General features: G+C 38.2%; 1 protein-coding gene across 1 annotated transcript in view; it reads left to right on the forward strand.

The window, feature by feature from the left end:
* LOC123235282 (fructose-1,6-bisphosphatase isozyme 2) overlaps positions 1 to 14,279 on the forward strand; it is an 87,652-nt gene that overhangs the window by 20,593 nt on the left and 52,780 nt on the right. Inside the window, exon 3 of the mRNA XM_044661402.1 lies at positions 4,314 to 4,406. Coding sequence (XP_044517337.1) covers positions 4,314 to 4,406 — 93 coding nt within the window. The remainder of the gene's footprint in view (positions 1 to 4,313; positions 4,407 to 14,279) is intronic.

Consider the following 14,279-nt stretch of genomic DNA (forward strand, 5'->3'; position numbering starts at 1 on the left):
GCTTGGTTTTAAAGTCTTTCCTTTCCCAGAGATCTGACAAGTATACTGTTCTGTGTTCACTTAACTTATTTATGGTTTCCCTCTTTATGTTCAAGTCATTCACCCATTCTGAATTTATCTTGGTGTAGGGTGTGAGATGTTGATCAAAACCTAATCTCTCCCATATTGTTTTCCAAATTTCCCAGCAGTTTTTGTCAAATAGTGGATTCATGTCCCAAAAGTTGGGCTCTTTGGGTTTATCATACACTGTCTTGCTGAAGTCACTTACCCCAAGTCTATTCCACTGATCCTTCTCTCTGTCTCTTAGCCAGTACCATATTGTTGTTTTTTTGTTTTTGTTTTTGTTTTTATTTTTTTTTTATTTTAAACCCTTTACTTCTGTGTATTGACTTATAGGTGGAAGAGTGGTAAGGGTAGGCAATGGGGGTCAAGTGACTTGCCCAGGGTCACACAGCCGGGAAGTGTCTGAGGCCGGATTTGAACCTAGGACCTCCGGTCTCTAGGCCTGGCTCTCAATCCACTGAGCTACCCAGCTGCCCCAGTACCATATTGTTTTGGTGACTGCTGCTTTATAGTATAGCTTAATATCTGGTACTGCTAGGCCCCCTTCCTTCACATTTTTTTCATTATTTCCCTTGATATTCTTGATCTTTTGTTATTCCAAATGAAATTTGTTATAGTTTTTTCTAATTCAGTAAAGAAGTTTTTTGGTAGTTTGATAGGTATGGGGCAAACAGTTTTTTAAAGGCCTTTGGGCATAGTTCCAAATTGTCATCCAGAATGGTTGGATCAATTCAAAACTCCACCAGCAATGCATTATTGTCCCAGTTTTGCCACATCCCCTCCAACATTTATTACTTTCCTTTGCTGTCATGTTAGCTAATCTGCTAGGTGTGAGGTCTAGGCATTCATTTCTGAGACAGAGAAACCCACATAAATTTGAATGGGCTTCCAATTTTTCCATGTCATGCTATGCCATGCCATTCTGTAGCACAGTGGGAAATCACTGTACAGAGAACTAGGAGGCCTGGGTTCTAGGTCTTCTTTTCCACTTATTTGATATATATTGGTCAAGTCATTTAGTTTCTATGGACCTCAATTTCCTCACCTCTAAAATAAGAGGTTTTGAATGAATGACTTCTCAGATTCCTTCCAGTTCTAATATCTTAAATCTAATATCAATACTGATCCCTCACCTATTGACATAGTTATATTCTAGAGATACCTGCAATAGGTGAAAATCTGTGAAGTGGAGGCATTATATTTATTTTATTATTTATGTATATTTTAAGGCTTTATAAACCCTTCCCACTCTCCTATAAACCTTTTCCACACTTATTAATCTTTCCCACACTCTTATAAACACTGAGCCAATCGGTGCCCGGGATACAGAACACAGTGCTGTGGTTGGTCACTTTTCATCCAATAGCGTGCCATGTATAATCTCATGTTGGCAAACTTGCCCAAATGGTAGCGGCATACTGCATTTCCATTGTGTAAAGTACAGTATTCATCTGCAAAATACAGCAATATAGTGAAAACTCCACGATACAGAATTTTATATATATATATATATATTTTTTTTTTTTAAACTCATGATATGGTGAAGCCGCAATAAGTGAACTGCAATATAGCGAGAGACCACTGTATACTAAAAGGATGATCTCTTAAGTATAGCTATAAAGTAGATAAAACTTTTAATTTTTTGTGTAATTCTTCCTAGACTCTTTATCACATACATTTCCTGACGCATTTCAGCTATTCTTTGTAGAGGTATTATGGTAGAGAAGTAGATAGAAAGGAAGACATCTTCCTGAGTTCAAATCTGGCCTCAGAAACTAGCTCTATGACCCTGGATAAGTCATTTAACCCTGTTTGCCTCAGTTTCCTCATCTGTCAAATGAACTGGAGAAAGAAAGGCAAACCCACTCCAGTATCTTTGCCAGGGAAACCCAAATGGTATCATGAAGAGGAAATCGCAACTGAAACAACTGAACAACAAATAGGGACCATTCATCTACACTTGGCACAATGCTGTCATTTCACCTTTCCAACTTCCAGTTGATCATTTCTCCTCTAGGGGAATTCTGCTCTGGGTATAATCCCAATAAAAGGGTCCCAAACTCTCCTGGCAACCCAGAGTTCAGTTGCTAACAAGTTCTATCAGGGACTGAGGTCTCAGGATCTGAAAAGGCAAAGGTCTGAGACGCCTGATGTCAGGTAAGGTCCAGGGTCTGTGTAAGATCCCTCAGTTTTCACCTTTCCCGCCAACAAAATAGCTGATTCCATCAGTTTCCACATTTCTCAACAAGTTGTTGATTGACACAATAATCTTTTCCCAGGCCCCTTTTCCCAGGCAGAAAAGTATGTTTACCTGATTCTTGGTATCTCCCCCTTCTCAATTCCTGTTATCTTCCCACTTACCCTTGCTTGTAGTTCTTTGCCCAAGGCTCCCTCTCGAGGTTAACTTTTATTATAGGAAATTTGCTTGGATTTCCATGAGAAAGTTTCTTTGCAGTTTTTGTCTTTATAAACTTGTGTATTCATTCAATAAATGACATTTAATTGTCACTGGCAATTGAGGCCCTTCTGACCCCAAACTTCGACTTGACTTTTTTTTCCCAGCCCTTACCTGAGGAACTCTTGGGCCCTGTTCTGCACCCCCTCAGGGGCTTTCACAATGTTCCCCTTCTCTTCTGTTGAAAACTATCCATCTAGCAACTCATCCTTAAACTTAAATTTCTCATGCCTTCCCAGGTAATAGTTAATTAAAAGAAAAACATACTCTACCATACCATGCTTATGAGAAAGAACTAGACACCTTGAGGTGCTTACATATGTGTATGGTAATCATGTCCTTCTAGGCATAATACACCCACCTCTTTTGTTCTGAACCAAAGGAGTTATTGTAAAGGTAGGAGGAGGAAAGATGGTGCAACACTGGACTGGTGAGGATAGATATTTTGATGTAGGAAGGGCCTTGCCTCTTTGTAGGCAGCCACCTACACTGCTTAAAAGTAGGGTTGGTCCTGGGTACCAGAATTCAAATACACTGACCCCACACCCTTCTTATGTAATTGGACATCTTTAATAATGAAATCCTTTTGATTTAAGTCACTTTGGCAGGGGGGAAGATTATTGGAATTAAAACAGGCGGGAGTGGGGGGAGCTAGTTGGCTCAGTGAATAGAGAGACCTAGTTACATTAATTCACCCTATATGACTTTGGGCAAGTCATTTAACCCTCATTGCCCAGTCCTTCTCACTCTTCTGCCTTGGATCTGATACTTAGCATTGATTCCAAGACAGAAAATAAGGATTAATAAAACAACAGGTTGGAGTTCAGCAAGCAGATCTATTCACCCAACACTTAAGAGCCACATAGGTTGTTGTTCAATAGTTTCAGTCATGTCAGACTCTTCCAGACCCAAATGGGGTTTTCTCTTGCCATTTCCTTCTCCAACCATGGTCTTCAAACAGAATCCGAATGACCACTTTGTCAGGACTATTGCTGAGATTTTTTTTATGTGGGCAGAGTAGATCCAATGACCTCTGGAGTCATTTCTTTTTTTAATTTTTCTTTCTTTCTTAAAACCCTTTCCTTCTGTCTTAAAATCAATTCTGTGTATTGTTTCCAAGGAAAAAGAGTAATATGGGCAAGACAATGGGTGTTAAGTGACTTGCCCAGGATCACCCAACTAGGAAGCGTCTGAGACATTTGAACCTAGGTCCTCACATCTCTGAACCTGGTTCTCAATCCACTGAGTCACCCATTTCCCTCTTAGGGTCCAGTCCTAACAGTATATGTTGCTAACTGGTTTTTTTTTTTTTTTTTTTGAGAACTACGACATATTTATTAAGTATTTTTTTTTAAACCCTTAACTTTTCGGTGTATTGTCTCATAGGTGGAAGAGTGGTAAGGGTGGGCAATGGGGGTCAAGTGACTTGCCCAGGGTCACACAGCTGGGAAGTGGCTGAGGCTGGGTTTGAACCCAGGACCTCCTGTCTCTAGGCCTGACTCTCACTCCACTGAGCTACCCAGCTGCCCTCTATTAAGTATTTTTAAGGGGAAAAAAGGTTAAGAAGCTAGAATTTTTAAAATGAGTGAGTACAATTTCAAGAATTGAATTCTTAAATATCCCAATTTGTAAGTCATTTCTTTTAAGTGAGGAAATACAAAAAATAACACAAATATTATACATTACCTAAACTTATCATGTATAGTTTTAATAAGAAAGTCATCAATCATGCAGGAAGTTCATAATTGCATGAGTCATATGCTTAATTGAATGCTTTTTGTATTTTTTCATTCAGGGTAAATATGTGGTCTGCTTTGATCCACTAGATGGCTCTTCCAACATTGACTGCTTGGCATCTATTGGGACTATATTTGCAATCTACAGAAAGGTATGTATCTGGATGTTCTCATACTTAAGACTTGCCCATCTTTGAGGTCTAGTAGTAAACACTTGTGACTAGGAATTAGAAGACCTAGATTCTTGTCCCACATGAACACTTTCCAAGGTGGTAATTGTCTCATTTGAAGAGGAAAAAAAGGACTGATTTGAAGTTCAGTTTATTTTAATATATGGTTTTAGTGCCTCTCATAGTTAAAAAAAAAAAAAAAAAGATGCATAGCACCAAATGGGAGAAGTGTTACATGTGCTAAGTCATGATGCTCATTATCTGTCAGTTATGCAATTAAAATTCAGCTAGTCAATAATCGTCTTTCTCAATGTCAATCTGTTGCTCTTGGAAATGAATTGGAAGGAGCTATATTTTTATATTTTTGACAAATGGTTTCAAAACCCACTGAAGCATCCCATTTCTGTTTCCAAGTTTTCAATGTGAGCAGATAAGGATTTTTATAGTCAGTAGAGAGCATTTTGGGAAAAACAACAAAAAAAAAAACCCATAGTTTTAAAGTGTCTTGCTCATCACAGCGTCATCAGCTAATATCTCCATGCATGATATAATCATGGTATGAGGTTCATCATGTAGGACAATGGATGTGAATATGTATTTCTAATAATCTTCCTGATAATTTTGAATTTTTTTAATGGATTTCTCATCAGCACTGGTTATACTGTTATTTTTATTTGGCAATATGAGAAGACCTCATATTGGAAGTGTCATTTCTGTTACTTTTCTAGATTGCTTATATTCATATTATTTGTGATATTGTTGTGGGAGAGCTTGAGATTAACCCTGGGTCAGAAAGAGGGCCCCCTTAAGAATGACGGACTCCAATGATTATCTTTAAAAGTAAAGAAGTTTATTAAATTGAGTGTGAGTTGAATGGCTGGGAGGCAGGTTCAGGTAAAAGACTGCCTCATAGAAGAGGAGTGGTCCAGGATTTTTATACTTTACAGGGACAAGGACTACGTGACCAGAAATAGAGGTTGAGAAGAAGGTGATATACAGGTGTGAGATGTCCCTGATCACAAATGGGGGTGAATTGCATATCTCAGGAAATGCATCGATGCAAATGGAAGGTATATACTGCAAAGGAAATATATCTCTCAGAGACTCCTTTTGTTATACAGTTACTTTAAGGCGGCTTTCTCTAGCCAGCACTGCAGCAGTGCAAGATCAGGGACTTCCTCACATATTCTTTGAGCTGGGATTCTGCTGGGATGCCCAGGGAGCCCTGTCCCCCCATATCTGTATAATCTTCAATTTGTGGTTACTTTGTAAGAATCTTTTAAAGCCATTCATCCATTTCGTGAGTAGTTTATGCAATCTATAAATCTATTTAACTGGACACATGTAAACTGCAATGAGACATAATACACTTTAAACTAAGGAGTGGGCCATGGTTAACCTCCCGGTAACAAGGAACTCCTCCTTGTTCCTCATTTTCTATGCAATGTGCTATGTGACTTTCTGATATAGAAAGTGAACCAGTATCAATCCAGACAGCAATTGTTTGTTTTTTTTTAAATAACTGTTCTGTCTTAAATCAATACTAAGTATCTGCTCCAAGGCAGAAAGTGGTAAGGGGTAGACAGTTGAAGTTAGGTGACTTGCCCAGAGTCACACAGCTAGGAAGTGTCCAAGGTCATATTTGAACCCAGTACCTCTAACTACAGTCCTGGCTCTCTATCCACTGGGCCACCTAGTTGCTCCCCAGATAGTAAATTTTTAAAAAAATCCTTACCTTTCATCTTAGAATCAATACTTTGTATAGGTTTCAAGGCCAAAGAGTTGTAAGGGTTAAGCAATTAGGGTTAAGTGAATTGCCCAAGATCATTTAGCTAGGAAGTATCTGAATTCAGATTTGAACCCAGGTCCTCCCAGCTCCAAGCCTAGCTGACTCTATCCAATGAGCCATCTAGCTGCCTCCTAGAGAGTAAATTAAATAACTTGATTTTTCTTTTTTTATAACCAAACAAGGATTTGTGAAAAATAAAGTGTAAAAAATAAGTATTTGAAGCATCACGCTTCCAGATTTCATTCATTGGACCCAAGTTGGTTTTATAGAAAATGCAATTGTCTAGTATCAACATAGTAAACTACTCACTTTAAGCCTTCCCAGATTTTGCTAGAGAATTCAGCAAGATCCACTCCCCATCTCCAGAGAAAATACAAATCAAAACAAAACATTTTGCTAATATAAAATTAACCAAATTTTCTATTAATAATTTTTAAAATAGAGTTCAGTAATGATTGTAGCATGAAAATGCATATGTGGGCCAAGTCCATTTTCATAAGAAAGGAAACAGAAAAAAGCAGGATCCCTCAAGGAAACCTAGGGGAACTGTCTACCCTAAGACAAAAGGGAGAAACCATGGCAAGGGGAATGAGCTTCAGGAATTGAATCTTGGTTGTGGCTTTTTAAAAGGACCTAAATCTATACCATCGCTCTACCTCCTGGGAACTTTTTTCCTATATCTAGAAGCATCTGGGGCAGCCAGGAGGTGTGGGGTCTGGTGTCAGGAAGATCTGGGTTCAAATCCTGCCTCAGACACATTAGCTGTGTGATCTTGGGCAAGTCAATTAACTGTATTTGACTCAGTTTCCTCATCTGCAACATGAATTAAAGGAAATGGCAAACCACTCTAGTGTCTTAGCCAAGAAAACCTCATATGTCATGAAGTCAGATAATACTGAAACAACTAAATACACACATAGTAGCAGCTGCCCCCACCACCCCATCCATCACTTGATTATGATTCTGACCTTTGTGGCTACAATCCTTGCTGTTGCTGCTCTTCATCGGGCTGTGAAAGACTAGGCTGGCTATAGCTGCCAAAACCTCTAAACCTATTGTTGATACTCATTGCTATAATATTCACAGCTCACATCACTGCTATTGTAATTGCCATTTCTTTTGGAGAGAAAATTCCTCTTTGGTCACTGCCATGGCCACCCTGGGATATCCTAGAGTCATTGCTACCCTCACCACCATTTTATTTTTTTTCCCCTTGGATCTGTATAGTCTTTTACCTCTCCCTGGAGACTCTGTATGGGGTGGGATTCAACAATATGTCCCATCTGCAATGGTCTTCTTACTGAACTGCTAAGTTTTTTTTTTTTTAAACTCCAGGTCACTGTTAGCTACATTTTCTTTCAAATCTCTGATTAATAGCTTTTTTCACCTTGGACATAGGTACCAGGATGGGCTGAGTCATTCCAGCTCATGCTCCAGTTTCATTGTGTTGTTGTCCAGAGAGTGGACATGAAATGTTGGCTTTCTCCACATTGGAGCAGGTCATGGAGCTGACCCAGAAGGATCACTATGTTTTGGAGCTCACCAGCACTTGGAAACCCTCATTGTCCTGAAGAGCCCCCATAAGCTAGACTCACACATTTGTATGTTAAAGCCACTAATAAATACATTACACAATGGAAAGGATTTCATCTGACCAGTCTTGACTTTCTCATCATCTTTATAACTTTGTCTTTCTGCTTGCATGTAGTTAAATTTCAAGAGTGCTATTTCAAAGGTATATTTCAGGCAGGCGGGCAGTCAATAATTATTTATTAAGTACTTACTATCTACCAAATCCTGAAGATACAAAATAAGTGAACAGAGAAAAATCTAGACTCCTTTCTTAGAGCTCAGTATAATGGGGAGACCACATGCAAAGAACTATGTGCAAACAGGATATATATAGGATAAATCAGAGGCAATTTTAGGGGAAAGAGATTTCCTCTAAGGTATTAAGGGGAATCATGAAATGCTCCTTGTAGAAAGCGGTATTTTAGTTGAAATTTGAAGGAATCTAGCAAGAACAAGAGACAAAGATGCAGAGGAAAAAATTCCAGCCAGTAAAAATGCCCAGAGTTAGAGGGAAGGGAATACCACCTACTATGTACCAATCACTCAGCTAAGTTCTTTTTACAGATATTTCATTTGTTCCTGAGGTAAGGACTACTGGTATCTCTATTTTACAGTTTAGAGGATAAAAGTCTTGTTCAAAAAATAGCAAGGGGAGAAGCTAGATAGCTCAATGGTTTGAGAGGCAGGCCTAGAAACGGGAGGTCCTAGATTCAAATCTGGCCTCCAACATTCCTAGGTGACCCTGGACAAGACACTTAACCTTAATTGCTTAGCCCCTACCACTCTTCTGCCTTGGAATCAATATTAACTCTAAGATGGGAGGTAAGGGTTTAAGAAAAAAAAGAAGAAAGAAAGAAATAGCAAGGAGGCTAGAAAAGGTAGAAGGGGACCAGTTTATGAATGGCTTTGTATGACAGGGAACTTTATGTTTGATGCTGGAAATGAAAGGTAGCCACTGAGTTTATTTAATTGGGGGTAGCAAAAGGGTGGGCAATATAATCAGACCTGTGCTTTAAGTGGGAAGATCAATTTGACATCTGAGTAGAGAATGACCTGGAATGAAGATACACTTGCAGGGGAGAGATCTAAACAAAGGTTATTGAAGAAGTTCAAGTTCAAAGTAATTTCCTTTTTCTTTTTTCTAACTGGGATTTAGCAAAACCAGACAATAAGCCAAGACTAAAGCGAAGGGAAAGTTGGTGTACAACTTTCTGTTTGCAGATGATTGTACACATTGCAGCCTCTGAGACTGAAATGTGGCAGAGTATGGGCCATTTCTCTGCCACTTGTGCTAATTTTGGCCTGACAACACCAAGAAAACAGAATTTCACCACCTTCCAACTCTGTACCATTCCTATGTGGAACCATCGGTGACATATAGCAAATGGAGAAATTTTTAATGCTATGGATATATTAGTTTACTATGGTAGTATACTTTTTAGGAATATACACATAGATAAGGTTGGCTAGCTCAGTGTTTGGGCAGCTCTGACAGACAATATGGGAAAGAAATGAAGGTCTATAAAGCCATTGTGCTGATCTCATTGTTGTATGCTTATGGAACCAAAACTGTGCCAGGAAACTGAATTACTTCCATTTGAATCGTCTTAAGAAGATTCTGAAGATCACCTGTTAAGACAAGGTATCAGACATTGTCTTTTCTCCAGCACAACTGCTAAGCATTCAAACTCCACTGCAGAGAGTGCAACTCCAATAGGCTGGCCATGTTAATCAAAAGCTAAACACATTTACCTAAAAGACTGTTTTACAGAGAACTTGCACAGGGCAAGCGTTCACATGGAGGTCAGAAAAAACAATACGAGGATACTCTAAAGGTCTCTCTGAAGAATTTGGGTACTGATGGTGAGACTTAGGAGACACTGACACAGCACTGTCCCAAGTGGCATGTCTACATCAAAGAAGGTACTGTGCTCAATGAATAAAACAGAATTGCAGTAACTCAGAAGAAACTTGGAATGCACAAATTTAAAGATATCTCCATCTCAGATGTTTGCATGGGGTTTTTGTGGCAGTCTTCTGGGCTCATATATTCTGATCAGCCATGGTTGGACATACTGTACAATGACCCTGTGTTGGACATAGAGATGTCATTTTAGTCCTTTTTTTGAGTACAAAGGGCAGCAACTAAGCAAACAAAACGGGAACCTCCCAAGCAGATTTGAGGGTATTGGGGCAGGGGAAGTAGCAAAGTGGAAGTTAATTGCTAAATGCACATGAAGACTAAGAGACATAATTGGAGTAGATGGTATTCCAGTAGCAAGTAGGAGATCAGAACAGAAAATTCACTATCTAGTGTAGAGTGGAAGAAATGAAGTCACCAGTATGGACTCTGGCACTATGAGGAATACATGAAAGGATTGTATTTCCTTAGATGAATGGGTGAAACCTCACTTCTTTCTCTCTTCCTCTTTCTGGCAAGCAAAAATGAGTAAACTGTTTTTGAAATTAAGCTGGTATGAGACATGGCAGCTGGGCCATTTTTCTTTTCCACTGTCTTCAGGAGCATAGTTTGAAGGGAAAACAAGATGTCCAGAAAGACTAGAAACTAGAGAGTCATGCTTGAAGAGATGATCTAGAAAGAAATATTGCCACCCTCATGAAGGTGAGACCAAAAGGAAGGAAAGATGCCTTCCTCATCAACAGAACAATACTCCCCTGCCTCTCATTGCCACACCATACTCCTTAAGCCTATCAAATGAGATTATTCAAACCTATTCTATTGACCTTACAAGGATTATGCCATATACAAATGTATTGGCAAGTAATAAAGTATTAAATAAATGCAAGGTGCAAATTCTATTATTCTACTTTAAATATCATTTCAGGGAATTTAGCTTAACCCATTTACAAACAGTGTTATAACAGGATTCTCTTTCTTATATTTTAAGAATATGCATACACTTTCATTTTAAAATATTTTAATCTTATTTTTTATTCTAAAAAGTTTAATCACTCTGAAAATTGAATTCAATTGCATATTGTCATTTTACCATTACCATAAGTTTTCTCTAGAATTTTCTGTCAAACAATAAGACTGTTCAAAAATAATTAAAAGGTACATAATGGAGTTCCTAGGTGACTTAGTGAATTGAGATCCAAGCCTACAGATGGGGAGGTCTTGGGTTCATGTCTGGCCTCAGACACTTCCTAGTTGTGTGACCCTGGGCAAGTCACTTAACTCCAGTTGTCTAGCCTTTACTGCTCTTCTGCCTTAGAGCTGATACAAGGTATTGATTCTAAAGTGGAAGGGTAAGGGTTTCAAAAAAGGGGGGGGGGGAAAGAAAGGTACTTGGATAATATAATATATCAAATTAAATGCTGGGTAAAGTGTGATATGATATAGTTGGATTATGATTTATGTAAAATTTAATTGGGCATGAATTATAAAAATCACATTATAAAATTATAAAAGTCACATTAATCTGACTTCAGACACTTACTTGCTGTGGGACCCTGAGCAAATCACTTAACTTTGTTCACCTCAATTCCTGATCTATAAAATGATTTAGAGGAGGAAATGGCACACCACTAGTATCTTCACCAAGAAAACTTCAAATGGAGACACTGAGAGTTGGCCACAATGTGCACTTGCCTACGGATCTGATTGATGTGCTTCTGAGGATTGTATTACCGAGAGTTAAAAAGCCCTCAACCGAATGAACAAAAAAGAAGAATCCTTCACATAGAAACACTACTAGCGCCAAAAAGAAGAGCCTTGTTATTATATTGGAACAAAAATGTGACGTAACTGAATGGCCCGACTGTGGATTTGATAACATGATTATAATCAACAACACATTTTTCTTGGAAAAGCAAGCATTCAGGCAAAAGCTTTGAGTTTATTTAAGGCAGTGAAAGGAAATGGAAATGAAGTGAATGATAAAAAAAAAAATTATTGTAAGCTTTGGCTGGTTTAATCACTTTGAAAATTGAATTCAATTGCATAATGTCAAAATTACCAGAGAAGTGACCAGTGCAAAGGAGGAGGAAACAATTAAACATCCTCACATCTATTTTAAAATATTTTTATTGCATACGTCTGTTGGTCTCGAACCAATTACCATATTGCATATATAATCATAACTTTAAATAGTGTGAATTTGAATAATGTGACAATTCCAACAGAATTCATTACTTGAACTAACCAGACCTAGATGTACAATATGTGATTTTCTATTGGAATGTAAAAGAATTAATTAAATGGCTTAGAAGCAAAGTCAGGCTAGAAATTTTTAGTTTAAATTTTTCTTTCACAATCCAAGATTTTTATGTATTGGCTTACATGAAGGGAATTTGACAGTTTGTTGTTGCTGTTGTGGTTCTGTCTTAGAATCAATACTATATGTTGATTCCAAGGCTGAAGAGTAGTAAGGGCAAAGCAGTTGGGATTAAGTGACTTGCCCAGGGTCACACAACTAGAAAATGTCTGAGGCCTGATTTGAGCCCAGGACTTCCTGACTCTAGGCTCTCTATCCACTGAGAGATAGTTCTGCATTTAGCTAGGTGCCCCATTTAGTTTGTTACTTACCAAAGTCCCACTTACCATAATTTCTAATATGAAACCATCCCAGACAGAGCATTTTATCCCAAAATACCAAATTGAGAAATCTATTCTGCTTTTCATTTTAAGTTCAGTTCAACAAATATTTATTAAGTACCTGCTATGTGCAAAACACTATGTTAGTACTTGGAATTTTAAAAAAGTCACTATCCTTATGAAGCTTATATTCTGCTGGGGATAGAACATGAGCCCAAGCAAGTAAAATAATGTATATATGAAATAATTTCAAAAACGAGAGAGCTAATAATTGGGGAGGGTAGGAGGAATTGGTACCTGAACAATATTTTTTTAATTTATTTTAATTTTTTCCCATGGCTACATAATTTTTGTTGTCTTCCTCCCCTCTTCCCTCTTCCCTCCCAGAGTTGACAAGCAATTCTACTGGGTTATTCATATATTATCACTCAAATCCTATTTCCATATTTTTCCTTTTTGTAATAGAGTAATCTTTTAAAACCAAAACCCTAAATCATATACCCATATAAACAAGTGATAAATCATATGTTTTTCTTCTTTGTTTCTACTCCCACAGTTATTTCTCTAGATGTGAAAAGCATTCTTTCTCATAAGTCCCTCAGAATTGTCCTGGATCCTTTTATTGTATAGCTACCTAAGTCTTTCCCAGTTGATCATCCCACAATATTGCTATTACTACATACAATGTTCTTCTGGTTCTGCTTATTTCACTCTGCATCAGTTTATGGAGGTCTTTCCAGTTCATATAGAAATCAAGCAGTTTATCATTCCCTATAGCACAATAGTATTCCATCACCATCAGATACCACAGTTTGTTCAGCCATTCCCCAATCAAGGCACATCCCCTCATTCTGAACAATGTTTTGAAGAAAACTAAGGACTTCATGAGACAAAGGTAAGGAGGCGATGTATTCCAGACATGAGGGTTATTGTGGAAAGATGAAGAAGTGAGAAATAATATGTTGTGAATGAGGAATAGTTAATAAGTCAGTTTGATTAGAGTGAAAAATATGAAAAGAGGATAAAATAACACTGGAAAGGTAAGTGGGCTAAGTACCCTACTAAGCACTGGCAATACAAGAAAGGTGAACAAAACAAATAAAAAAAACTCAGTTCCTGCTCTCAAGGAGCTCACACTAATGGGAAAGACTAGCTGCAAGTATCTATGTATAAATAAGACAGAGACAGGATAAATTGGGAGTAAACTCAGAAGGAAGGCACTTAAGATAAGGATGGGGGAAAGGATTGGGAAAAGAAAGTGGACCTTTAGCTGACACTTGAAGTAAGCTAGGAGGTAGAGATAAGGAGGGAGAGACTTCTAGGTCCAGGTGAGGTACTTAATATGTTCCATTGGGATATGGGGTGTCATATGTGAGGAAGAGCAAGAAGGGTAATTTTACTGGATCTCAAAATACCTGGAAGACAGGAAAGCATAAGAAGATTAGAAAGATAGGATGGGGCCAAGGAAGGGGCTTTAAAAGGGCAAAGCATGGAAGCAGAAGACTATTGCAAATAGAAAGAAGAGAAAAGAATGATCTCAAAAGGACAAATAACTTATGGTTTGATGGTTAAGACTCCCTAGAGCTTTCTGGGAAATGATTCAGCTGTAAATGTCTGTTAATAAGTAATAGGACTGGAGTCATCTCAAGATGCATCTGTAAGGGTTTTTTAAAAATGAAGAAAGAGATAGAAAATATTCCAATAGGGTCCCTTGGGAGAGAGAGAGAGAGAGAGAGAGAGAGAGAGAGAGAGAGAGAGAGAGAGAGAGAGAGAGAGAGAGGGAGAGAGGGAGAGAGAACCTAGGAAAGCTATCTCAATACTAAATCGCTCTTCTTATTGTGTCTCTTAAAGTCATTGTGCCAAACTCAAATTAAAACAGGGCCAATGAATGCTAAATGAGGTTGGCTGTCAGCTGCATATTGACCCAGAACAGAGG

This window comes from Gracilinanus agilis, chromosome 1 (genome assembly GCF_016433145.1).
Source record: "Gracilinanus agilis isolate LMUSP501 chromosome 1, AgileGrace, whole genome shotgun sequence".
Lineage (NCBI taxonomy): Eukaryota > Metazoa > Chordata > Mammalia > Didelphimorphia > Didelphidae > Gracilinanus > Gracilinanus agilis.